The sequence below is a fragment of the Rosa chinensis genome, chromosome 6 (genome assembly GCF_002994745.2).
Source record: "Rosa chinensis cultivar Old Blush chromosome 6, RchiOBHm-V2, whole genome shotgun sequence".
Classification (NCBI taxonomy): domain Eukaryota; kingdom Viridiplantae; phylum Streptophyta; class Magnoliopsida; order Rosales; family Rosaceae; genus Rosa; species Rosa chinensis.
In genome coordinates, this window is record NC_037093.1 from 14,135,055 (window position 1) to 14,162,617 (window position 27,563).

Here is a 27,563-nt window from a genome sequence, read left to right on the forward strand (position 1 = left end):
TCAGACACTGTTGAAGTATATACTTTTGAGGGTAAATTAGTCTTTTAATCTCATTAAATGCATCATGTGCTGGGCACGTGGTCATAGTTAACAGTTCTGTGACGGAAATCAACCGCAGGTACGACGTTGGTACGAAAAAATGAGTCCAGGTATCATTTCAAAAGTCCTTGAAGAATTCAGACACTGTTGAAGTAAAAAACCCTAACCCAAAAACATTAATTAATTTTTATTTTCTCCTAAATAACCCAAAAAATGATGAAGACCTAAAATAATACCAAATAATATCATCGCATTGTGTTTATGAAGAGGAGGAAAAATCCAAGTTTTGGAGGAAAAATCAGTGGATTCATAGAGAATAGTACAAAAAAAAATTTAATTATTATATTTCTTTAACATAAAATTCGAATATTTCACCTTCAACATAACTCATAAACATTAATTCATACCTATAAAATTATGAAGAACGGCAATCAACCCACAAACTCATGTTTTTTTAGAATGTTTTTATACATATATTCTAAATGTCAATTTTATCCTTACATTTAACAGAAAAATTAACTGAAGTACCAAAGTGTCAAACATAGTCTAACTTCAGGTACCAAACTGTCTCCTTTAATACATCGGGTATCAAACTGTCCAAGTAGCAATATCTCAGGTACCATAGGAGGAATTACATGGGTATTTTTGAAGGAATACGTCCATTAGGTGGCGCCCATGCAGAGTCTAATCGTAGACAACATTGACTTAAGTAAACTATTTCCTACCAACGATCCTGATCACCTGGTCAGCAACTGACCAGGGATCATTTGCACACTAACCGTCCAATTGAAATAGGACGGTTGACAGACACTTAGATTTTGGGAGAGGAGATCTGTCAAATCGGACGGTAAGTGAGCAAATGATCCAACTGTTCCTACCAATATACCAAATCCACACTTGAGAGTTAAGACAAAACATACAAATCAGGGGAGTGTCCTTTTATGCAGTAAACCCCATCATTTAGCATTTATCATTCGGTATGCAGATTGGTCATTTCCTACCTATATACCAAATCAACACTTGCACTGAAGAGTTAAGACAGAACCCATCATTTATCATTCGGATTGTAGGCTGCAACTTTGCATGAAGCCGGAATCGCCATTAATCGCCGGTCAGCCATGCGGCGATGAATTCATTCCCGGACCTGTATGTTTTGTTTATGATGGGTGATGAGAATTGTTCTGTCTATTTCTTTCTGTACCTGTATGTGGATTCAATATTTCTCAATTAGTTGTTGAGTTAGGGAATCGCAAGATTGTTTACCAAGGATCTGTTCTATTTTGTATTGTATTGGTGTTTGTAAGGCAGAGAATCTTTTGATTGTATGTTTTGGTCTGGTTTTGTTCTTTGTTTGATTCGTTTATCATGACTATGCCTTTTCATATGGTTTTTCAGGTTTTAAACAAATATACCTTATAAGGAAACTGATCCTTGGAAAACCATTCACGGTATGTCTAACATATTCATACGTTTTTGACCAAGAAAGATCATTTCTGACATTCATTGTTCTGTAATTCTGATTATTAGAACTTCCTTGGAGTATATTAATGCTGGCTGGCAAGGAAAACACAAGACTTCTAGGTTATGAGTTATGACATTGAAGAGCCAACAAGGAAACCAATAAAGTGAAAAATGTTACCATGAAAAAGAATTGAGACTGTAATTTTACTAAATAAGAGTGCTAGAGTTTTTTTCTTTCTTCTTTTTGATTATTTATTTTACCTTAGTTAGTAGATTGTACCTTGAAATATAAGAAATTAGCAAATTTGATCTTCTCTGTTTTATAGTTTAGCATTTAGTTTAACTTTTCAATTACTTATATGCAATGATATGCAAGTATACGTTTTCCTTATGAAGACCTCAAAAGAACAATCATATGTGTTATCCTACCATATGTATCAAAGGATGTCTATTTTAAGTTGCACACACATTGCGTGTGCCGGTTGCTCTGCTTACTTATAAAGTTAGATAATCAAAGTGATACCAGTTCTGCCACAGGTATGATATGTTATCTGTTGCTTTGTTTGATGCTAGGCCTTCAAATTTTTTAGAGTATTTGGATAAATAGTGGAAATTTTAATGACCTATAATGAACCCAAATCTGTTGCTTAAATTCCTAAAAGCATATAAAGCAAACTGAACATGTGAAGATATTTTCATTTACATTCTTGCAACTTTTGGTTTTTTTAATTCCGGAACATTTGTGTTCTCTGTCTATCAATGAACTTATGACAACCTTGGCTTTTGTTCTTTTTCTATCTGAAACAGGGTTTTAGGTTCTTCGACAAGAATCAAGTTGGCCACATTAGGGTAAGAAGTAATCTTCTATGTGTATATTTGTTTTGTGAAATCAATACAGAAATTTAAGTAGTTTTAATTTTATTTCTAGGTTGGATGCGACTGATTGGGTTTTCAATTTTGGTGCATGCAACTTTGGGTGGTAGAAAATTGAAATGGAGAGGTTTTGATTTTCGGTGATTACAAAGATTTGGGTGTTTTCTTTGTTTTTGAGTGGTAATTAATGACTGTTTTGTTTTTATTCCGTAGTTTTTATGCAAAGGAGTATCTGGATTGTTCTTTTGCCACTGTTCCTGGTTTTGTTAGTTGCTGTTAGTTGGGTGTCCTATTGTGATTCAGGTATCTAACTTTTGTCTTTAGATTATTGAATGTTCAGGTATTTTTGTGATTACTTGGCAGGGGGTATATTTGGTAGAGGGTATGCAATGTTATGGTTGATTGTGTAGAGATGGTTTATTTGGCCGTTGTTGTATTTGGATGATAGAATTTGTTTCGGTTATGGTGGATTATATAGTTGTAATAGATGGTTTGTTTGGTTTAGTTCAGCAGATATTGGGAACAGTGTGCGATCAAATTTTGGAAGTGCTTTGAATTCAGGTATGTAAAGAGTTATGCTCAGTGTTATTGAATCAGTTAATTTACAGAATTCCAACTATTGATCTTTATGTTGATAAATGTTAGTTTTATCATCCTTCTAAAAAATATTGATCTGAAATTTGTTTTTTTTTTTTTTTTTCTGTGATTGGCAGTCTCTATAAAAGGTCAAGCACTGAGATACAAAAGAGAAAACAACAAATCAGTTTGGGTTTGTTCTGGAAAAGGTACATGGCAATATTTTGATTTATAAGATTGGTTAGTCTAACAAGTTAGGTGGCTTTAACAATTCGAGTCGGTTAGAGGATCGCAAGCCTGAAAATGTAATGTTGGATAGGAGCCTTTCGTTTAAGGAAATGTTGGGGACAGAATATTGTAGAGGTAAAAATCAGTTGAAGCATAAACCAATGCTGGCTTTTGCTCTGTCTGAACCGGATTTTATGTTTTTGCCTAGACCGGTTAAGGAGCTTGATGCAGCAGTCAAAGTTCAGAAGGTTTACAAGAGTTATCGAACTTGAAGAAACCTTACAGATTGTGCAGTGGTGGCTGAGGAGGTATGGCAATTATTTTGTTTCTTGCTTAGTATGCTTCAATTTAAGTTTGTTTTGATACAAATGGTTTGATTAATTTGGTTATTTTCAAATGGTTTTGGTGGAGATGCACATTAGATTCTCCAGCTGGGACTAAAGAGCTATGGTAATTATCTAAGCACTTGATTATTATCTGTCACCATTGAAATTGTACTTGAATTTGGTTTTGTTTTATTATTTTTATTTTTATTATTATTAATTTTTGTTTTATGGAAATGGTTTGATTGATTTGGCTATTTTCAAATTCTTCAGATGGAAAACTTTAGATCCTGCAGCTCTCAAGCAGAGTTCTGTATCATTCTTCGAAGTTGAGAAGCCGGAAACCGCCGTTTTTTGGTGGGCAAGGGCTAGGACTAGGCTAGGAAGGTTTGTTCTTTTTCTTATACATACTTCTTTCTCATGTTTCCATAGCTTATTGGACATTCATTTCCGTAATAATACTTGCTTTGTTATTTCTGATTGGAAAAGGTTTGTCTAAGGATGAGAAAGCACAAAAGTTAGCTCTTCAACATTGGCTTGCAGCTGTAAGTTCACACTTCATCTATGACCTTTAATAAGGCTAGATATTTCTTTTGAAAACTTATATTCCTTGCAATGTAAAATATGCATGATCAAATATTAAGCCGTTTACTTCTTGATGTCTTCTACAGATTCATCCACGCCATCTGTATGGACACAATTTACACATGTACTACGATTTGTGGTTTGAAAGTGAGAGCAGCCAGCCTTTCTTCTACTGGTAAGTGATTGGCCTTAATGTTCATTTATTTTCACCATATAATGAACAAATATGTTGGTGAAACTTTTTCTGATGATCGATGTGATATTTGAGACTTAGTGACCAATTCGTATAATCCAGGCTGGATGTTGGAGATGGCAAAGAAACAAATCTTGAGATATGCTCGAGGACAGTTCTACAGAGCCAATGCATCAAGTACCTTGGACCGGTTAGTTTGAAACCTTCTCCTAACTCCATTTACAGTCATCATATTTGCTGCATAATCAAATTTATACATATATCTGATTGTGTTATCTTTGTGTTTGAGTGTTTCTGAAAGAAAGGAAAGCCTGTGAAGTAGTAGTCAAAGATGGCAAGCTAATACTTAAGCTACTACTGATTGATTTCTGAAATTCTGCAATCTATCAAAACAAAAACCTCTGTTCTTTTTTTTTTTGTTAATTAAACATCATCAGATCAAATTCTGGATATTACTTTGGGCTCAGTTTCTCCAGAGTTTGGCAATTAGCACAACTTTTTTGTTTTCTGTAATAGAGGCTGTATTTGTTTTACTTACGTTGTTGGTTTCTTTGTTTTGTGTGTTTTGCTGGTTATTTGTTAAAAAATTGTTGGGCTACTGTCATGTATGCTAGGGACACTTAACCACAGCTTTTTACTGTTATAAGTTCCTTAATTGAATCAAATGAGAGACAGATGGTGGGGCACTTTAAAGCACAAAAAAAATTGATTCGATTATGGACAGCCTCTATAAGATCTTGAGGCACAACCTCTATAAAATGAGAGACAGATGGTAAGGCTGCTATAAGTTCCTTAATCGAATCAATTTTTTTTGTACTTTAAACACTCATTCCATGGTTGTGGTTTTTGTTTAGAAAGTCATTGACTGGAAAAGTCAAAGGACAAGCCATTTCTATGGAGAGCTCTAAGAGGAGTTTCCACAGTAATATGGCCAAATGTATGCAATATCTGCACCTGGAACTTACTGACTTAATTTTTGTCACGTAAAGCATGCTCCATACATTATACATAGATCCCAATTCACCAACTTTATATTGCTCTTACCTTTTATATTCTTAGGTTATAATTTTGCTACGAGCATGATATTGTAATCTATATCTACTGTGCAAAGCCATTTAGTTTCTTAGTTGTCACAATCTTTTTGACATCATACTTCTTTTGAAACTGAAACTTCAAAAATGTCTTTGTCAGGATGGTTTCTTATCTACTGTTGGGACCTTGAAATGGGTAAACCATGTCATTCTCTTATCTCAGGTGCCTCTCTCTCTTCCTCTCAGTGTTAGAAACATCACCACTGTAAGAAAGGAAATCTGTTTTTACTGTGATTAATAAGGTTAGCAGTTATCTGTTTACAAAGGTGCTGGTGGCATTCAAGCTCTCATGAAAAGCAATGAAAGAAAATTAGCCGAAGAAGATGAGTCAATACTGATGGCCTCGGAAATCCCTTACACCATCATCAGGGCTGGTTTGTTACAAACTCTCCACGTGAAATTCAAGGCTTTACCTTTGAAAAGATTAGTTGATACCAAAGTTTTCTCCTTTTTTTTTTTTTTTTTCCTTGCAGCTATTAGAGAACTAACCGAATATATATGGATCAATTATGCATAGTTTCTTCATGTCCTTTGTGAAATTCAAATCAGTCTGCTCTCTTTACATTGCTGTAATCTAATTTACATGGGGAAAAAAATATGTACTGTTCACATTTTATAAAGGAGGCCTGAATCTTTTAGCAATTGTAAGTAATCCTAGATGATGGGTGATAGATCGTTGTGTAAAGTTCACTCATCTGATACAAAAGTGCATTGGTCGTAGGAGATTCTAGGTGTATTGCAATGGCCCTTTTTTCAAATAAGAAGCTGCCGAAACATCCCATGCAGAATGCATGCTTGGTCATATTCCCGAATTTTGGATTCTTATGATGTGTTTGATAGATTTGCTTATATTTATCATATGATCATTGGTTTCTTATGAATTACTACGATTTTTTTTCTATTGGTTGGGGCTGATCTTTATTTCAGCAAGAGTTTATATGTAACTAAACAAATCACTCTCTTCAGATGCTAGGCATGAATTTCAAATATTTAAATCATGGTGGTTCTGTGGCAGGTTGAAACTGAATTTGAACAACAATGGGCAGATGGTAAGGCGGAAGAATGGAAAAATGCAATTCACAATGGTGAACATGTTTGGGATTAGCAGACTATTATTCATGTTCACTATTTTAGCACAGTAGAAGATAAAAAGCTAAAAGAGGTAATGGTGATATTAGAAACTTAAAGATATGTGAGTTAATAACTACTTTTAAAAGCTCAAAATCAGTAACAGGTCTGAAAGTGATGAGATAATTGATTCCCTTGAACTAGAGATAGCTCATTCTTCACCAATATATTGGTCTAAATTTGCTTATGGGATTCAAAAGTCTACAGTTTGTTACCAAATGTTTTAATTTTTACATGTTATTCTTTTTTACGCAAATGTTCCAAACTGATAGCATCCGCTTATCACAACCTAAAAACTTGCAGCAGTTTTCTTTTCTATTTGATCTTCAGCTTAGAAAAAAAATTTGTTTATAGGGAACTACAATCAGTAAACTTTTAGCAGAAGCAACTTCAGAATTCTTCAAAGGGATGCTTTTATTTATATTTAAACTCCTTATCTGATGTTCATACTTCACTGCATTGAACTCACAGCAGTATTGTTTTTTCTTTCATGTTCACCTTACAAAAATGATTTGTTGAGAGTTTAAAATTTCTTCCATGTGCTCACTTTCAATAATTTGATGTGCATTTATGCTTTCTATTTTGTATTTTGTGAATATGAGTTAATAGCAATAACATGTTATAATTGGAATCATGCTCTGTTTGAATGTGATATGTCGTCATGTGTGCTTAAGCTGTTCTGACCATAATGACATTAAGAGATTGACGGTAGTATCTTGATGTTAGGGTCAAGTGAGAAACAGCTGGAGCTAGGTTTATCAACATTCAAGCAGCTTATGAATTGCTTTTAGATGAAGAGAACAGAAGCCAATGCGACAGGAATAACTGAGTGAACCCATTCAAAGTAAGCTTTGTGGTTCAAGTTTTGGTTGCTCTGTATTTTCTTGCTTCTTATTTTAAGATAGTGTTTAATTTGAGTACATGTAGGAAAATATCTAAAGTTCTATTGTGATTCATATACCAACTGAGAGCTAGACTTCCGTCTTAGCAGTTTTTCTAACCACTTCTTGATGTGCATTGTTATATCAGGAATCTGAATCATGGATAGAGTGCCTAATGAAAAAATGAAAAGCTTTTCATCAGCAAGGTGATATGGCAATAACAGCTTAGACTGAGGAACAGCAGCATGAGATGAATATCCATGCAGATCGTGTATCATTATGCAACATCCATCAAACACTACTCATTATTGTATTCTGTTTATTCCTTCATTAAACTATGTATACAAAGTTTGATTTGAAATTATTCATTCTGGTGAGATTCGTGTAACATGTGCTAATCATACAGCTAAAGAATTCAAAAGTTGTACTGACCTCAAATGCTACGTATACCTTTTGAATTCTTTAACTGCATGATTAAAACATGTTATACGAATTTCTCCATCAGAATCAGTAAGTTCAAACCAAACAAAATCTGTAATTTTCAACAAAGACGATTGGTATTTCTATTATCTAATGTTACAAAATCAATCATAATCTCCACCATGTAACAATAAGTCCCGCAGCAACGCGCTAGCACTTTTTCTAGTTTTCTAGTTATGACGGCAGGGGATCATGCAACTGAAGAAATCATTATAAGAAAATATTTTCAATCCATGATCAGGGCAGAGGCATGAGTCTGACAGTTAAGGACTCACTTGGAAAGCATAGCACGATACGCACCTTCATGCATCTATATATTTGTTTTGTTTTACGTCTTACAATTTTCAGGTAAATTAAGTGGTTGTGTCTGTACACACACACACACACTAAACGAGTAACGGAATTATACAATCAATGTCAGAGAGCATAACTACAGAGTACACCTTTGAACTTCTCTCAATTCTAACTTGTCTGTACAATCTAATTCCCGGAGGCATTTCTTTTTCTATAGGTTAACCAATTCAATCGTGCTAAAAGATTCAGGAAAGCTAATCAGAGGGGTATAGGGAGTACACTGTTCACTTAGGCAAACAACAATAATGGACATCTCTCAAAAACAAATTAACAAGTACAACTTGAATATGAAACTATTAGAGAATGATAGAATGGGGTAGATTATATTAATTAAACTGAAAGAAGACATTAAGGATGTTGCAAGGTGCGGTACAAAGCCTGAACAAGCAGCCTAAAACTTAATATTGATGAGGGAGGAAATTACGAACAGCCTTACAATCTGACGGCACAATTAAGCACCTGGATAGTGAACTCAGCAAGAGGACAGAATCCATTTGACAGCAAATGAGCGGAGAAGTGGATTGTTTGATCAGTGGTAGTAGTACTGGCATTGAGTACAAACTTGGACCAAGCAATTTGACACTGAGGAAGATCAGAAGTAGGATGTCTGCCACGACCAGACCACAGCACAGCCAACCTGCGGTTGTCGTTATTTCCGATTTGGAACAAGTATGGGGTAAATCTTCGGGGACGACACAATTCTGGGTTTGGCTTGTAGACGGTAGGAAGGATGGTTCCATTAGTCTCGAGGCCCTGAACTGGTTCAGGGAGCCATTGACCCCGTTCAAGATCAAATACATATATACCAGGAACCTCCTCCTCCTCCTTCTCATCAATGTCATAATAATCATCCAAGTAAGATGGCTCTTGCTTTTCTTCCTCATGCAGGGGTTCTTTGCTCATACTGGGTTTAGGACTCCGATCGCCAAAAGTAAACAAGTAGCGGTCATTGCAAAGCACCACTCCGGCAGACCATTCACCCCAGAAGTTGTCGTCAAGGAAATTCTCATCCCACTTGCGTGATTCCAAATCAAAAGAAAGCATGACATTGGCATGATGCAGACCACCTCCCATACTATAGATGATAAGTTTTTTCCTAGTAACACCAAGAAGCCGTGTCTTGTATAGTGTACCGTCTTCCCTGCATAGAGGAGGTGCCGGCAACCGCTCCCAGTGATTACGATAAGGGAGCATCACATATTGATTATATCCCACCGAATAAATACACCCATCGTGGCCAACAGCTGCTCCCCCAAATTGATGGTCTTGGTAACCACCCTCTAACGCCCAATCTGATTTTTTTTCCCCAATTGCCAAATCCAAGTGGCGAAATCCCATACCTGCTGTTTCGTGTTGACCATTACCATAATTTCGTGTATCCACATCTCCACCGATCAAGTATAAGCGAGATCTTAAAACAACAAGGTTGTTGGAGAAAAACCCCAAGGACAGGGGAGAAATAGGTGCATGTAAATCGAAATCTGAACCTGGAAGAGAGAGTTGTCTGATTCTATCACATTCAGATCGACATTCAATCATTATGCCCTCGCTGCTGTCAGATGATGCTTCTCCTGCTTGCGGTAAACCCTCGATCACGTACCAGAAAATTTTTCCCTGGCCAAGTACCCTAACGTAAATCGACCTATCCTTGCCGTTATCTCCGATTGCCATTGCCCTCCTGTTTGTTTGGTTTCTTTCTCCGATTGTGATTCTCCTAACCAAGAGACTTGCGTTTTCTTCTTCTGTTGTGATTTCCCTAATATATAGTACGCTGCTAACCTGTTATTCCTATTCGTATGTTAAACCCTAGTGGAGGAGGCTGCAGGGAGTCAAAAGGAAAGGGAAAAGACTATCTGTTATTCCTATTCATATTTAACAAGGTTTAACGAGTGGAGGAGGCTGCCTGCTGCCATAAGGAAAAGGAAAAGACTATAGTACCCTGCACGGACAAAAATAGGAGAGTGGCTATGTTCGGTATTTATCAGGATTGTGGAATGGAAACAAAATTGGAATTTTCTTTTACTCTTGGTCTTGAGGCGGACGTTTGCTTTCCACGTGGAGCGATGGCGGTGGGTTTAAAATTAAGTGGGGAAGTAGAAACATTAATTTAAGACTCAAAATTTTGCCCACAGCAAACCGTTATTCAAAGTGCGGAATTTGCCGTTATCAATGTAATGAATTAGAAGTATGTAATGGAGCGAGGATGGAGAACTTTTGGGACCTAGGGTTTGCGCCTCCGGTTCCTAGGGTTTTCTGCAGAGCCGTTTTTCCGACTTCAGCGGGTGTTTTGTCACTTTGTTTCCGTCGTCATGAACTGTCTCATTTGGAACTGTCAAGGGATAGTGAATAATAGAACTCGTTATGCCCTCAAGTCATTGATCCAACAGCATAAAGCTTCGTTGGTTTTTCTCAGCGAGACTCACTGTACTAAACAGCAACACCAATCGCTCTTAAAATCAGTTGGCCTTTCTCAGATTGCTCACTTCGATCATGTTGACAGAGCAGGTGGGTTGGCTTTGCTGTGGGATGCCTCCATCACCGTCAATGTGAGACTGGTTGATCGCTATTTCATTGATGCGATTGTGAAGGGTCCAGATAACGTGGAGTGGCGTTTCACGGGTTTCTACGGACATCCGAAGACCGGGCAACGTCATATCTCGTGGGATTTACTTAGGTCTTTAGCCCGGGATCCGCTAGAGAAGTGGATTGTTGCAGGGGATTTTAACGAGATTTTGGAGTTGGGGGAGAAATCAGGTGGCCGGCTTCGGAGTCTGGGGCAGATGCAGGCCTTCCTTCAAGCATTGACAGATTGCCATTTGGAGGATATGGGGGCTGCTGGAGGGCTGTATACTTGGTGTGATTCCGGGACAAAAGAAAGGCTGGACAGATGTACCGCTTCCTCGACGTGGTGGGCTGCTTTCGGTTTTTCGAGAGTAGTGCATTTGCACCCTAGCCGGTCTGACCACGTTCCTCTATTACTGGAAGTACGCTGTGTTCCGCCGGTGCATGAGCGATGGAGAAGGCAGTTTCATTTTGAGGAGATGTGGTGCACCCATGATGGTTTTTCTCAGAAGGTAGAGGAAGCCTGGAACGTACCTTCCACCGGGGATCCCATGCTGCATGTCTGTCGGAAAATTAAGGGGGTTGGCCGACAGTTACTTGCCTGGGATCGTACTGTGTTTCGGAGCTGTAGGAATGAAGTGGACGTGATTCGTTCTCAGCTCAACGACTTGTTGCAGAAACCGTTTGACCCGGCTGCCACGAGATCAAGCTGCAGCTGTCTGAAAAGCTGCATGAGTTAATGTCTATTGACGAAACTTACTGGCGCCAACGATCGAGAGAGCTTTGGCTTAAGGATGGAAACATAAATACGAAATACTTTTATAAACGAGCCTCTGATCGACGTCAAAAGAACAGACTTAAAGGGCTCTTTTGATCAGGAGGGTATATGGCAGGAGTCTTCACCGGGGATAGAGAAAGTTGTTTTGGAGTATTTTCAGTATGTTTTTAGCTCCCAACCCTCTGATTTGGTAGCTCAGGCTACTGTACTCCAGGCCATCTCACCTAGAGTCACGACGCCAATGAATGCTTATCTGCTGGCCCCTTACACTACAGAGGAGGTCCGTGAGGCGCTTTTCCAAATGCATCCTTCTAAGGCACCGGGGCCTGATGGCATGTCACCTTTCTTCTTTCAGAAATATTGGGATTTGGTTGGGAATGAGGTTAGCAATGCGGTAATCTCAATGCTGACAAAGATGGAGATGCCCCCGACTTTGAACTTTACTCATGTTGTGTTAATCCCAAAAGTCAAGGAAGTGACAACTATGTCACATTTGCAACCCATAGCTCTATGCAATGTTTTATACAAGATTGCTTCTAAGGTGGTGGCTAACAGATTAAAAAAATTTTTACCGGCCATTATTGCCCCCCAACAGAGTGCGTTTGTGCCTGACAGGTTGATCTCTGACAATACCCTAGTGGCCTCGGAAATGGCCCACTACATGCATAAACTCAGGCGGGGAAAAGAGGGCTTCTTGGCCTTGAAATTGAATATTAGCAAGGCCTACGACAGACTGGAATGGAGCTTCTTGCGTCAGATAATGTTAAAGCTGGGTTTTGCTACTCAATGGGTTGACCTCAGGGGTATATTGCTCCTCAACGGGGATTAAGGCAAGGAGACCTTATTTCTCCCTATTTATTCCTCTTGTGTGCTGAGGGCTTATCTGCTCTCATCTCTCAGGCGGTTTCGAATGGTGTTTGGAACGATCTTCGTATTTGTGATGGAGCACCTATGGTTAGCCATCTACTCTTTGCTGATGATAGAATGTTATATTCCTTTGCCAGCCCTGAGGATTGTCACAGGATTCGTCACTTGCTTCACACCTGTGAGAAAGCATCCGGTCAGCAAGTGAATCTACAGAAAAGTAATGTGGTGTTTAGTACGTGGTAGTGTTCTTCCCAATCAGCGTGACAACTTGGCACAAATTTTGGGGGTACAGGTGGTGTCGAAGCATGAAAAGTATCTGGGTATCCCTACTCTTGTGGGGCGGTCCAAGACTGAGACTTTCGCTTTTATTAAGGATAAGTTATCTAAGAAGCTGACAGGTTGGAGATCTAAATTATTGAGTAGTGCAGGAAGGGAAATTCTAATCAAGGTGGTGGCTCAGGCAATGCCTCTCTACACTATGAATTGTTATCTGCTACCTCAATCCCTTATTCAGGAGCTTCATCAGCTGTGTGCCCAATTTTGGTGGGGTAGTACGGAGGAGAAACGAGCCATGCATTGGCGTGCATGGGATGATTTATGCAAACCAAAATGCATGGGAGGTATGGGATTTCGCCACTTATTCGCCTTTAATCTAGCTATGTTAGCGAAACAAGGATGGCGGCTCCTTCAAAATCCAGATTCTTTGATCGGCCAGTTGCTCAAAGCCATTTATTTTCCCCGCTGTAATTTTTAGGAAGCCTCTTTGGGTGACCAGCCGTCTTATGCTTGGAGGAGTATTTTACAGGGCAGAGACATTCTTCGGGCCGGCATCCGTCGCCATGTTGGAAATGGCTTATCCACCAATATTTGGTCTGACCCATGGCTACTGGGAGAAGACATAAGTCCCTATCGTTCAACAAATGCTACGGTGGTGGCCGATTTGTTTCTTTCTCCAGGTGTGTGGAATTTACCGCTTTTATCTATCTTTTTCCCACCCCATATTGTGCAGAAGATTAAAGCATTACCTTTGAGTCCCCACAACCATGGGGACCGATGGATTTAGGGAGGTGATAAGAACGGCGTGTTCACTATGAAGTCTGCGTATCATATCGCTCGGAATAGAATCCTGGAGGATGATTTTTCTACTCCTAACCCTAGTGCCACTCTCTGGAAGCAACTACTACAAAAAGGTCATCAGACGACCGTGAATTTCTATTGTCTGATGACCAAACTCACCGTGGTCTAAGTGAGTGTTGTGTGATTAAAACATCAGACAACGGTGATTTCACCGTTGTGTGATATCACTTTGCTCAACAGAATACTAGTTTCCGTTGTGTGAACGCTGCGCAGGCATGTGCCTGCCATGGCATGCGCGGGGATGCCGCGGCACAGTCAGACAACAGAAAATGAAATTTGCCGTTGTCTGAGATTCATAACACACAACAGATATAACTCATTTTTTGTTGTCTGATATTCATAACACACGACGGATATAACTCATTATTTGTTGTATGAAACTAATAACAGACAACGGATATAACTGATTATTTGTTGTCTGAGACTAATAACAGACAACGGATGTAATTTAATATTTGTTGTCTAGGTAAGTAACACACAACTGAAGTAAAATTATCTCCCTTGTATGTTGATTACTCAGACAACAGTGATCATTTTATTTCTGTTGTGTGTTATGAATCTCACACAACAGAATTTTGTTTTCTTTTGTTGTTGGTTGTTAGTTCACACAACAGCTATATTTGGTTATCCGTTGTGTGAATATTGTAATCAAATTGGGTACCAACCAGTGACTGTTGTAGGAGAAGCCTCAATTTTGAACTCTTTTATCATCACACAACACATGGTTTTGTCTTGTGTTGTATAACTTAACCTTAGACAACTTGGATTGCCTTAACAAATTGTATGAGGTTCTCTCAGACAACATATTCTTTTTATCAACTGTTGTGTGAACATTATAAACCAGTTGTGTGATTATTTGAGGTTGTGTTGTCTGAGCTTGCTTCTCACAACTTCTTGTGAACTGTTGTTTGTTCATTCATTACCTAGCTAGCTTGGAACAATTTTCCAGAAACAATGCAGCATATATTTTACCACAAAAACAGTACATATATTACCAAATGAACAGTACATATAAAGTCACATTGATCCATATAATTAGTGTAACTATATAGTTGCATTTGTCAAGTACAACCAAACATCTAACTAGATAATTAAACTACTAGACAAACAAAAAAAGCATTCCTAGTCTAGTAGACCGATGCATGAATGAATCAAATGCTGATAATTGTTTCATCTTATATCTATCAGCACAAGCAAAATTTCATCATGCTTTACAAAAACATCAGCTAGTGATGGCTCCTACACGTATCTATTAACCACAAACCTAGCCCACTCATTCCTTATCTCATCAATATCCACTTGGGTATAAACAAGGCTGCTTCTTCTCTCCCACTGAAAATAATTCAAGTAACCCATGTCAAAATTACCATAAAAAGCTCACTGGAACACAAATAGAATAAACAATCTTTATGGTACCTTGTTAACAAATGAAAAGTCTTTATCCTCAATGATGTCTCTCATGTATCGCATGACAAAGTAGCCGCACTCCTTGTTGTTCGGTTGAGGAGGAATACCCTAAAAGCAGTGAATCCAACATAGCGAAAACAAAAGAATCCAAAATTAATCATGGAACCTAATACAAATTTGCTTCCAGAATCCTCTATAGGAAAAACATACATACCGACAAATTTTTCCATATAGGTGAACTTCGGCCTTTCCTACCCTTGTGTGCATTATACATAGATATTGCACTAAAACATAATAGATGCACAAACTATCAGGTTTCAAGAAATAGCCATTGTACTCAACATTTTATTATTCAAACTTGTATGACTGTAACTTACCTATCAACAATGGAAACCCATTCTCCGGTGGGTAACCGCCTCTTCATGGGATCCATAAAATAAACAATTTCTTGTTCGGGATCCACAATAGTCAGTACCCAATGTTTACTATATAACAATACAATATGATTTTAATTATCAGTCCACATGTATCACTACAAGCAAGTTATTACATATATAACAGTTGCTAGCATTCAGTTATCAAATTACTTACTCTGAGTTATACGGCAGCATGAAAATCTGTCCAGGTTTTGCAGATACCAGCCTCTCCTTTATATGTTGGGACCTTTCTTGACCTTTCCCACACCCAATTGCACCAATCATCGCAGGGTCAACAAAAGCAACCATATCCAACATTTTATATTGACTCAGGACATCATAGAGGTACCTAATTACAAGCATATACACCAATTTGAATTCAGCAACAGATTATTCACATTGATACACCAATGAGATAACACGTGGTACTTGCAAGAAATAAATCAAATTTTTTTTTTTTTACCTCTGGTATATCACTATGCAGTTCCCAGTTAATTCGTTCATGGTTGCAATTCTGTGCACATCTTGCCGTAGTATAAATGTTTTCCGTGCACGGCCAAACACTTCAGCCTCAATTTGAATGGTGATAGCCTTCCTATCTTTGAATCCGACCTCACCCCACATGCACAACATGCTCAATGAATTTGGTAAGGAAGCTGCCAATGATTGTAGGCTCAACTCATCCTCAGAGAGTTCGTCTTCCTGTACCACTTTCTTTTTTCTCTTCCTCTCAGGTTTCTACACATACAAGATTGATGATTTTATTTTCTAATCTTATAGGCTGCAATCTTAAGCAAATAGGAATATGGACAAATCAAGATCTGGATATATTACAATTATTATGAGAACTTACCTTCACAGGTGACATTATGACAAGCTCTTTCGGCCATGGTACCCAACTCCCCATGGCCTGCCTAACAGTTCGTATTTCATCACCCACAGGAAACGGAACTAAGGCGTTCTCCTCAATTGCAACAGAGACTGAAACACGCAAATTATTATCCCCTAGTGGATAACCATGACAAAGTTGGGAGGGGTCATTGTGTTCCATCACAGTGCCAAGAGCTACAATATGATCAACTGAACCTAATGCAAACTTGGCACTAGTCTCAATTCCTTGTACCTGAAACACACAAAAAAGCTGGAATTTTATCTTCAAATACATATTTCTATATACTGTGTGTGTGTGTGTGTGTGTGTGTGTGTAGTCCACAATCAATAAAAACTATACTACATTGCAATAATATAGATATCTGTTTTAAGTAACTACCACTTTCTCTCCAGCTAATTGTCCCTCAACTCCATGGTCAGCCACTTGTTTCTTTTCATGCTCACTCAACTTGCTTAGCTCATCCTTTTTATTGGAGTTGAAAACAAATTTTCCATCACACTCCTTCCTCTTTGAAACTTTGTTTTTACATTCCATTGCTTTCTCCTCAATTACAACCAAAGCTTTCTGAATTGCTTTCCCATCCACAACATTCACTACCTCGTCTTGCACTTGAGCATATCGATCTTCATCACATGTTGGACCTGCAGTTTGTGAACAACTGCCTTGCCCAGATCCATGCATAATGTATTTCTCTAGCACTGCTGGAGAACTAGCTACTTTCCCAACCTCCCTTGCGTCTACCTTTGCTTCCAGCTGTGCAAGCTTATGAACCCAAACTGCCCTCTCTTCTTTAATTGCCTGTTGCTTGGCCTCTTCAATGATCTTATCTTTTTGTTCTTCAAGTATTTTTTGCACACTGATTCGAATAGTCTCTTGGATGCTCTCCCTTCTACGTTTAGGGGTGTGAAAATAAGATGAGGGATTCACATAAGCTCCCACCCCTCGCACTCTACCACCATGCTCAGGAGTGCCCAAAGCCAAGGTTAACACATCATTACTTCCACTAGTGCTTAATTCTCCACTAGCAACCTTCTCCTTCAAGTCCCTCTGGTCACATTTACAAAAATAGTAAATAAGCATAGACAGAATTTTAAAAGGTCAGCTGTAGACATTGAACTTCACAAAATTATACTCACAATTTTTTCAGCGCACTGCTTCGTCCCTTCATCCTTGAAGGTTCCCTGCTTGGTCTGTCGTCCAGCGATCCATAGTGTCGCTCTATCAATTTCATCCTTCTCCATTGTTGTAGACTACCAAAAATAGATGGTTTCTAAATTTGTGGTGATAAATTAATAGCCACGTTAACAAATTACCTAACAATTACCCATAACTTACCAGCTCTTCCTCCAACCCAGCATATCCCTTACGGGACATTCGGTGGGGATACTTATTCTTCGCACGCCTAGCTTGTGCCAACCTACGCACTTCCTGAAAAACATATGCACTCAATTGATATACCTCTTTAATATAACAACTTAACACAACAACCTTAATGTAAAACTTACAATAAATTGTGGGTTTGTCCGTTCAGCCACAAATTGGGTCCAATGATCTTTATTGATGAATCTATAATCATCCGGAGGAAACTTCAAGGATTCAGGGTCATCCAAGTAAGGCATAATGTAATGCCTTGTGAGCTGGGACTTGAATTCCCTCCATTTTGATGCAGCTGATTCCAATACGATTTTCCTTTTTTCAGGACCAATCTCAAATGCTCCCTGTGTATAGAAACACAGTTCTTGTAAGTGATAGGAAAACAAACAAAAGGGCCAAATTGTATTATCATTCATAATATAAGGCAGAAACTTTGATGTCAGAAGGTAAAAGTTACAGGAATATGATCTGCTACTAATAACTTCATGAATAGACAAATGTATACCTGCACACGTAACCAGATTTTCACTTTCTCCTCAGCTGTGACACCTCCAATATGGTTCTTGATAGTTCTCCAAGTAGTCCTTATGATTGGTATCTTTCTACGAGCTAAGACACCAATATATGATTGCATTTCCTTTGCTACCTTCCCGCATGGAGTCCCTTTTGCGTTGAAGAGAACCACTTTCTTCTGCCTTAAGCTCTTGCGCCTTGAAATACGTGACATTGTCACACAATGCCGCTTAAGTAGCTTCAGACCTCCAGTCTCTTCATCCTTCCTATTAGATTTCCCATTTTTATCAGAAATGGATGCATCAGTTGATGTCGAATTTGACTTTTTTGATGACTTAGTTTTCTTCCGCTTCACTCCCTTATCCTTTGACTTCTTCGGTATTGAGGCAGATTTTGTTGGGCCCATTATCTACAAAAAAGACTTGATAGACATTAATTAGCCACTTGTACTAAAGAATAAACACATCTGTTTCAGTAATCATGTAAAGAACAATACAATGAGCCCACACAATAAAGACCAGACTAAATACAGAAAGAAACCAAAAACCATGTCGTTTTAGTAATCACATGACATGTAGAAAGCTTCAATCAGTTTCATTCAACAAGTTGACAACAACATATCTGGTTTGTACCAAATTACATGGCTAAAGCAAAAATGAAAGGTGCTGATCAACCAATACATAACAAACCACAAGGAATTGAAGTGGGATAACAAATTATCATAATAGAAATTAAACCGCCTATATTATCCATCAACAACTATATCCTCCTCCCCTTCCCGCATGTAACCCACTTCTTCCTCATTTGCTAAGTTACCAGGTAATTCAATAGATGGCATCATGGTGGTGATAGGATGGTGAGCAACAATAGTGTCCCCAAGCTCATCTTCAACCTCAAAATCACTGTAATCCCTACTAGAAATTCTTAGCACTACTGACCACATTGGATCTACAGGGTCTTGAACATAAAAGATTGGCTGAACACAGTTTCCCAACAAAAAGTATCATTTAAATGACCTTTCTTATTCAAATTCACCAATGTGAACCCCAGCTCATCTACCTTCACACCCCTTTTATTCTCTACCCAATCACACTTAAAGATAGGGATCCTAAACTTTTCATAATCAAGCTCCCATATTTCAGTAATCACCCCATAGAAGCTCATGTCATCAATAACTAGCATTTTATCCCTAGCAGTAGCTACTTGCGGTGTCTTAGCAAGTAAGTAGACACCACTGTTTTGCGTTGATCTAACATCATCACGCTTCTTTGTGTTATACTGAACTCCAGCAATTCTATACCCACTGAATGTTGGTACTTCATTGCTCGGTTTATCTGAAAGCCATCTGATAATCTCTGGAACGTGAGAATCTGGTTCACTTAGTTGAACAACAACCTGCGATTGAACAAAGAAAATAAGTATATGGAATATCAACCAAAAATATTCCCATAAATGTCGTTACTGTTCAGACTTACCCTCTCCTTCAACCAATCTGCAAATGTCTTGTTTTGCTTGTCTGTAAGCCACTTTTTATTCTTTTTGAATCTTGGAAACTCCCTCTTCAAGTATTGTAGGTGTTCACTACAATTACCAATAAAGTAGTGATACATTGAGTGAAGATTAGTGTACAAAATTACATGAAATATTAACAGAAATCACAATCTTAGATAAAGGGATGGCACTTACACAAAATAGCTTCTGAATTCATCCGTGTTTTGAAGCGCGCAAAGATGAGCTTGGTCAAATAACTTGCCGTAAACACTAATAACTGTAGCACCTGAGGTAGGCTTGTCCTCTATGTGAGGGTCAGATGGAATCCCAACAGTCTTGTCATCAATGAAAAGCTCTGCTAAAAACTCAACCGCCTCTTCAGCAATATAACACTCAGCAATGCAACCTTCTGGCCGATTTCTATTTCGAACATATCCTTTGCAAATCTTCATGTACCTCTCAAATGGATACATCCATCGAAAGCAAACTGGTCCACATAACTCCACCTCTCTAACTAGGTGAACTGTTAGATGAACCATTATGTCAAAAAATGATGGGGGAAAGTACTTTTCCAGCTCACACAATGTTTCAACAAGTTCACTTTGGATATTCGGCAGCCTTGACACATCAATAGTCTTGCTGCAGATTTCATTAAAAAACAGGCATAACCTGATCACGGCAATTCTGACCGGCTTTTCAAGCACACCTCGTATGGCAACAGGGAGGAGTTGTTGCATTAAGGCATGACAATCATGGGATTTAAGTCCACTAAGCCTTAAATCATCCATGGAAACCAGGTTTGATATGTTAGAAGAATAGTCTTCAGGAACCTTCATGCCAAAAAAAGACCCACACATGCATCTTTTTTCATTTGTCTTTAGGTTCCAGCTTGCCAATGGCAAGCGCTCCTTTTTCGGACCTTCAAGATCAGGCCTTAATCCTAATCTAATACCCATCTCCACTAGATCCAACCGAGTTTTCACTCCATCCTTTGTTTTTCCAGGAATATTGAGCAAGGTACCTATGAGACTATCACATACATTTTTCTCTATATGCATCACATCAAGGCAATGCCGAACAGGGAGAAACTTCCAGTATTCAAGTTCAAAAAAAATAGACTTTTTTTTCCAGCAAGGCCTGGTTTCATCGTCCCCACCCTTGTAAGGAGGGGGCTGATTTTTTTTCCCAAAACGGTACTTTGGAACTTCCTGCTCCACCCTGTGCAGTACTTCTTCCCCACTCAAAGGAACAGGAGGGGGAGAATGTTCTGGAAGGTTGTTGAAAGCAGCCTTTTGCCTTCTATAAGGATGGTTTCTTCCTAAAAACCTTCGATGCCCGATGTAAGCCATTTTCCCTCCATTAACTAGTCTTGTTGGTTTTGTATTTTCAAGGCAAATAGGGCATGCATTATACCCTTTAACTATACTCCCAGATAGGTTACCATAAGCTGGAAAATCGTTGATTGTCCAGAATAGTAAACCTCTAAGAGTAAAGTATTCACTTTGTCTTGCATCGTAGACACCACTAACTCCTTCCCACAGCAGTTTCAAGTCCTCTATCATAGGTTCCAAGTAGACATCAATGTCATTTCCTGGTTGTTTAGGCCCAGAAATCAATAGAGTTAACAACATGTGTTTTCTCTTCATTATGAGCCATGGAGGCAGATTATATGCGACCAGAATAACCGGCCAACAGCTGTACTTGCTGCTTAATGAACTATGGGGATTGAACCCGTCTGATGATAATGCAAGTCTTAGGTTTCTAGGGTCAGAACCAAAATCTGGCCATTTTTCATCTACTAACTTCCATGAAGTTGCATCAGCTGGATGACGCATCAAGCCATCGCGTTTTCTGTCAGTAGCATGCCAAGTCAGACTCTTACATGTACCCTCTGACTGAAACATTTTTTTGAATCTAGAAATAGGAGGAAAGTACCATAGTGCCTTTTCAGGTACGCCTTCCCTCTCTTTCAAGTTTTTACCTACTTTCCACCTTGAAATACCACATGTAGGGCACTTAATTGCATCAATATACTCTTTTCTATACAAAACACAATCATTTGGGCAGGCATGAATTTTAGTGTAATCCATTCCTAGAGAACTCAATGTCTTCTTTGCCTCATAGACAGAGGCAGGTATCTCATTGCCTACTGGAAGAAACTCCGCAAACGCAATCAACCACTCAGAGAAAGCAACATCACTCATACCGTGCTTTGCTTTCAAGTTGTAAAGCCTCACCAGAACATTCAACCTTGTGTGCCTATCACAACCAGGGTATAACGGTTTATTAGCGTCATCTACAAAATGTCTAAACTCGTTACAGTCATCACTTTCCATGTCTGCATCACTACCTAATCCTAATTCATATTCAGGTATCTCATTGCCATTCACAGAGTAAGAACTATGTGAATCTGAATCTACTGCTGCATCATCAGTAGATTCATCAGCTGCTGAATCCAATATGGCCTCCCCATGCTCATTCCATTTATCATAACTCGCATCAATACCATTTACAAATAGATGGTCCCTTATTACAGAAGCGGAAAAGTAGTCAACATTTCCACATTTTGTACAAGGACAACAAATATGGTTAGGGTCTTTAGCATTATCCAAGGCAAATTTACAAAACTGTGTCACCCCTAATTTATATTGCCGAGATCTCCTATCCGCAACCATCCATGTTCTATCCATTTATACTACGCACAAACAGAAAAACCAAACAGGAAGACAAACTTAATTGCAGATATATCAACACGAACTCATATATATTTGTTGGTTTCTTTTAAACTGATAGGTACTGGAACAGGGAATCTCGGTGTGCAATGGACTGAAACAGCTACCAATCCAAGATTATGTTTTACCCTATATACCTTCAGCATACAGTAATATGCAATCGCACCCAAATAGGAAGACAAATTTTAATTCAGTTTTTCTCATTACAAAGTGGAAAATGTTTGAAATATGTCTACTGAAAAAGCAAGCAAGAAAAATATCATTATCTGCAAGTAACATAAATAATCAAAAGCAAGCAACCAATCCGCAACCATCCATGTTCTATCCATTTATACTACGCACAAACAGAAAAACCAAACAGGAAGACAAACTTAATTGCAGATATATCAACACGAACTCATATATATTTGTTGGTTTCTTTTAAACTGATAGGTACTGGAACAGGGAATCTCGGTGTGCAATGGACTGAAACAGCTACCAATCCAAGATTATGTTTTACCCTATATACCTTCAGCATACAGTAATATGCAATCGCACCCAAATAGGAAGACAAATTTTAATTCAGTTTTTCTCATTACAAAGTGGAAAATGTTTGGAATATGTCTACTGAAAAAGCAATAATGGCTGGTTGTTTTTCATGCTTTACAATGACCAAACGCAAATAGAGAATATATTAGAAGCAACATGTTGTTAGAAGCAAGCAAGAAAAATATCATTATCTGCAAGTAACATAAATAATCAAAAGCAAGCAACCAATCCCCAACCATCCATGTTCTATCCATTTATACTACGTACAAACAGAAAAACCAAACAGGAAGACAAACTTAATTGCAGATATATCAACACGAACTCATATATATTTGTTGGTTTCTTTTAAACTGATAGGTACTGGAACAGGGAATCTCGATGTGCAATGGACTGAAACAGCTACCAATCCAAGATTATGTTTTACCCTATATACCTTCAGCATACATTAATATGCAATAGCACCCAAATAGGAAGACAAATTTAAAAAAATAACAAAAAAAAATACCCAGATGCAGAATTGATGGTGTTGTTGACGCTGCAAACAGGACAGTGTTCTGTTGTTCTCAAAGTAGCAGGCACCTAGCTAGCTCCCAATATACAACCAACAGCCATTTCAGAGATGGATTGAAAGTTCAATTACCTAGTACTCCCACCACCAAAGCTACACACCCATTATCATCATCTGCACCAAAAAAAAATGTGAGAGAAAAAAAAGCATACTTCGAATTGATTATTTAGATGTCAACCTAAAGAACAAATAGAATATGCAAAACACAAAAACTGACATCAGTCGTAAATGAAGAACAGCAAATCATATAATAGAAGTTATGGTATATAAAAATAGAGTGAACAGCAGGAGAAGCAAACTTTCATTAGAAATAAAATTTGTTTTCAGTCTAACCTTGTTTTACCAGATTAGTAACAGAGCCTGAACTTCGGAACTGTTGAAAAACAAAAACATGTATTATGATTGAGAACATAATTACAGATATGGATTATACAAATCGAAAAATTGAGTAATTAAAGTACAAAGATAAAACTGAAGAATATGAAAGTGAAATTTTACCAAGCTTTTGCTGAGATTGATTGTGATGAATAAGGTTGAAATTGCCTTTTGCACACAACCTAAAGAATAAAAACAAAACAACCATCACTATTCCAGCACAAAGAAAACACCCAAAAATTCGAAACCCATATCAATTGAAAGCCAAAGTTTTGAAATTCAGATAAAATAAGACCACAATAAAAGAAAAGAAACCCAACTTCTCTTGCTTTCGCGGAAAATAAGACCAATATCACTCAAAACCCCAAACTGCAGCAGGAACAATACCCCTACAAAATCCAAACCCAGGTCAATTGAAAACTACTTAGATTGGTTGTTGAACAGCAAAAACCAAAATGTTGATGTATGATGATGGAAAAGCTGAGAGACTGACAAAAAAAAAAAATCAAACAAATTCGAACCCATCGCAGAGTACCTGGGATCGTTTCTGTTCGAATCGAGCATCAAGTTGTTCCCGTCTAACTCTTCTTCTTCTTCTCCCTCCTCCTCTTCCTCTTTTTCTTTTTGTCTGTTCCAACAAAATCCCAAAGCAAAAACAGATTTTATTACGCGTAATCAAACAAACACCCACCACCATAGACTGAAAATTGAACCGAAAACCACCTTGATGTCGGTGTAAATCAGATACTTCCAAAAAGAAGTAGAACCGAGAATTATGAATTATAGCCATACTTCACAGGCAAAATGTCATTCATCAAAATACCAAGGGCAGAACTATCACACCACCACTTTATAGCCAAATACCAAAAAGAACTCTATCTATTGACAAACAAACATTTTGCTTTTCTATTGGCTATAGCCTAGTACAAATTAGAGTTCATTTTTGTTTTTTCTTTTATCAACCACCTAGTTCTCAAAAACAAAGAACTACATAGACTTTCCTCATTTCACTTCTGAAAGTCTAATTTCTTTTTCTTATCAATTTTCAACCGTGAGCTCTGAAGACTAATAGCCACTGAGGTAAGTAGTTCAACAAGACCATAAAATTCAAGAAAATGTTCTAAGACCCACAGCAAAAATCAGTGTCCTATCAAATTAATAAAATACGATGGAAGCCAACAAAAGGAGAAGCAAGTCAACAAAGTGCAGTTCACTTCAATCATTTCTTTCATCCTCATTCCTAGAGAATCCATAATCAGAAATTGAAAACTTTCCTCCTTTTTCCATTATTCCCACATCTTCTGAGCAAACCTAAAGCAAAGCATTCAACTTTTGCTAAAAATTTCTTTGCCCCAAGTTGTAAAACACAACAAAAGAGCTTGACACGGATCCAGCATTCACAACCAATTTCTGAGTCAATCATTCTCAAGTCATAGAGCTCCCACACATTGACTTCCTAAAGAACAGGTTATCAAAGATTCAAAGTTCCAATCATTTTGGCAAGATGGTTTCTGGGTATTCACAAAAGAAGACCACACAACTCGAAAATGAACAATAAGAATTTTCTTATCAAACATCCAAAAGAGAGCGACGGAGGAAGAGAGGAGAAGCACCTAGTAGTCAAAATTACGAGCAATACACACTGGGTATATTGCAATTAGGAGCAATACACCCAAAACACCAAACATCATGATTCACAAATCTGGACAACCTATTCACAAATCTGGGTAATCGATGTTTACCTAAGATTCAGGGATTGAAGCCTTGAAGGAGTCGCAGAGATATAGACTTGCAGTGAAGGTGACTCGGTGGCAGAGGAGGTGGCTCAGGCAGACTGAAAGGAGAGATGGCTCGGTGGCTGGAGCCTGGAACTCTGGAAGGCGGAACCAAAATGGATCCGAATGGGGAGAGAAATCGCGACCGGTGGCAGATCGAGAGAGAGAAATCGCGAACGGTGGCAGAGTCGGGACAGGCAGCAACAAGCCAGATCGAGAGAGAGAGAGAGAGAGAGAGAGAGAGAGAGAGAGAGAGAGAGAGAGAGAGAGAGAGAGAGAGAGCTAAGTGTAAGGGATATGCAGTCGAGAGAGAGAGAGCTAAGTGTCGAGAGAGGGAGAGAGAGCTGAGTGTCGATGTAGTCAAGAGAGACCTAAGTGAGTGTCGATGCAGTCGAGAGAGAGAGCCAAGTGTTTTTTGTTCCTTTCTTTCTTTTAGACACGATGTGGGAATCAAAACCCTAAAATTTTTTTTAAGTTATTCACACAACTGAAATATATCTCACCGTCGTCTGAATGTATAAAATGTAAAATCATGGAGGGAAACATGGCGCCTTCAACATTTTTGGTTAAAATGTTACCGCCATTTTCATGTTCACACAACAGAAAATCTTAAATCTGTTGTATGATTATTGTAGCTTGCACTAAGCCCTATCTCGGTGAAGACATTCAAGCAAGCATCCTTCAACTTTGGTGCTTAGTTTTTCAATCACACAACGGCAATAATAAAACCCGTTGTCCTAGTAGCCCAAATTTCAGCTTTTCAACATCCAACCAAAACTCCGAAGTGGAGGGAAATCTGCCGCTAAATTTTTAAGGCTCAGACGACGGACCATGCTTAATTTCCGTTGTGCAATGTAGTTCCTATAAAAAAGTTATCACTTTGTTGGCATTCACACAACAGAATTCAACCAGCACCGTTGTATGATTAAACTGACTTCAACACACAACAGAAGATTTTTGTTCCGTTGTGTGATTAGTGTTGTGTGATTAACTTTTTGTACTAGTGAGCATCTATGGCAAGCTTCGGTACCGGGGAATGTGAAGGTGTGTGCATGGAAGGCAGCTGCCAATATTCTTCCTACACGAAGTCGGCTTAGCGAAAGAGGTATTGATATTGATACCCAATGCCCATTTTGTGATGAAGAAGTGGAATCTCCTATCCATGCTCTTCGAGATTGTCCTCATGCAGCAAGCATTCTTCAAGTGGCTAATATTCCCACTCTTACTAATGCATCCTGTGTGGCGAATTGGTTGATTGCTATCTATACACTTGCTCCTGCCGCCTTTTCTCCTTTGTTAATGTTGATTTGGGCTACTTGGAGAAATAGGAATTCCAGGATTTGGGAAGAAGATTGTAAATCAGCTCATGAACTGGTGCCTTTGACTCTGGGATGGTGGAATGACTATAAGGCTGCTCATGTTCATCCTGTTCAGGATAATGCTCTAGGGGTCCTCCATAAGTGGTGTAAACCTTCCTTTGGGTTTATTAAACTTAACGTGGATGCTGCTTTCAATATGGACACAGGTTTGGCTGGGTTGGGTGGGATCTTTCGGGATCACGAAGGCTCTGTTGTGGGAGGTTTTCGTCACACTCTGGAGGTGGCTAACTCACCGAGGCATGCGGAGCTGCTGGCTCTCATTCAAGGGGTGCAGTTAGCACTTGATCACCATCTTACCCCTTTGGTGGTAGAATCTGACTGTATGGATTTAGTATAGGCTATCCCGGGGTCGTCTCTAGACCACTCGGACCTGGGTTTCTTGTTATCTGACTTGAGAGCCCTATTGATTGCGGCTCTGGTTGCAAGAGTTGGTTACGGTAAGCGGACGACCAATTTAGTGGCTCATACTCTAGCGCAAGAGGCCAAAGATGGCCAGTTTAGTGTGGATTTCTTCACCAATTGTCCTCCAAGTGTGGAGGCTTTTGTAATCTCTGATT

At 38.6% G+C, this 27,563-nt stretch overlaps 4 protein-coding genes and 1 long non-coding RNA gene across 9 annotated transcripts; 2 read left to right on the forward strand and 3 right to left on the reverse strand.

Annotated features, from left to right (window-relative positions):
* Positions 1 to 945: 945 nt before the first annotated feature.
* LOC112169097 lies at positions 946 to 2,576 on the forward strand. Its single transcript, XR_005801618.1, has 4 exons — positions 946 to 1,185; positions 1,435 to 1,487; positions 2,308 to 2,349; positions 2,429 to 2,576. It is a non-coding gene; the product is annotated as an uncharacterized LOC112169097 (long non-coding RNA).
* Positions 2,577 to 3,257: 681 nt separating this feature from the next.
* LOC121048949 lies at positions 3,258 to 7,966 on the forward strand. Its single transcript, XM_040508435.1, has 9 exons — positions 3,258 to 3,435; positions 3,990 to 4,045; positions 4,172 to 4,260; positions 4,381 to 4,468; positions 5,470 to 5,532; positions 5,620 to 5,743; positions 6,385 to 6,531; positions 7,224 to 7,341; positions 7,527 to 7,966. Exons 1-7 carry the CDS (start codon positions 3,258 to 3,260, stop codon positions 6,387 to 6,389), a joined length of 603 nt encoding a protein of 200 aa, XP_040364369.1. The 3' UTR covers positions 6,390 to 6,531; positions 7,224 to 7,341; positions 7,527 to 7,966.
* A 6,661-nt stretch (positions 7,967 to 14,627) lies between these two features.
* On the reverse strand, positions 14,628 to 18,075 carry LOC112170857. Its single transcript, XM_024308143.2, has 11 exons — positions 17,777 to 18,075; positions 17,607 to 17,699; positions 17,408 to 17,521; positions 16,650 to 17,318; positions 16,233 to 16,502; positions 15,843 to 16,117; positions 15,555 to 15,728; positions 15,341 to 15,448; positions 15,178 to 15,247; positions 14,973 to 15,071; positions 14,628 to 14,888 (listed from the first exon to the last, which is right to left on the reverse strand). The coding sequence occupies exons 1-11, from the start codon at positions 18,059 to 18,061 to the stop codon at positions 14,796 to 14,798; spliced, it is 2,250 nt and encodes a 749-aa protein (XP_024163911.2). The 5' UTR covers positions 18,062 to 18,075; the 3' UTR covers positions 14,628 to 14,795.
* Positions 18,076 to 18,903: 828 nt separating this feature from the next.
* Positions 18,904 to 21,561, reverse strand: LOC121049946. The gene is made up of 4 exons (XM_040508436.1): positions 19,845 to 21,561; positions 19,634 to 19,739; positions 19,194 to 19,553; positions 18,904 to 19,134 (listed from the first exon to the last, which is right to left on the reverse strand). Exons 1-4 carry the CDS (start codon positions 21,551 to 21,553, stop codon positions 18,904 to 18,906), a joined length of 2,406 nt encoding a protein of 801 aa, XP_040364370.1. The 5' UTR covers positions 21,554 to 21,561.
* Positions 21,562 to 23,420: 1,859 nt separating this feature from the next.
* On the reverse strand, positions 23,421 to 25,748 carry LOC121049697. 5 transcript variants are annotated; one of them, XR_005801084.1, is made up of 6 exons: positions 25,595 to 25,748; positions 24,388 to 24,480; positions 24,173 to 24,241; positions 23,976 to 24,034; positions 23,811 to 23,850; positions 23,421 to 23,591 (listed from the first exon to the last, which is right to left on the reverse strand). XR_005801084.1 is itself a non-coding variant. In XM_040507644.1 (3 exons), exons 1-3 carry the CDS (start codon positions 24,640 to 24,642, stop codon positions 23,817 to 23,819), a joined length of 348 nt encoding a protein of 115 aa, XP_040363578.1. In that variant the 5' UTR covers positions 24,643 to 24,680; the 3' UTR covers positions 23,731 to 23,816. The 5 variants fall into 5 exon arrangements, 1 of the variants encoding a protein (XP_040363578.1); XR_005801085.1 differs by lacking the exon at positions 25,595 to 25,748 and adding an exon at positions 24,576 to 24,658; XR_005801087.1 differs by lacking the exons at positions 24,173 to 24,241; positions 25,595 to 25,748 and adding an exon at positions 24,576 to 24,658.
* Between the last annotated feature and the right edge of the window lie 1,815 nt (positions 25,749 to 27,563).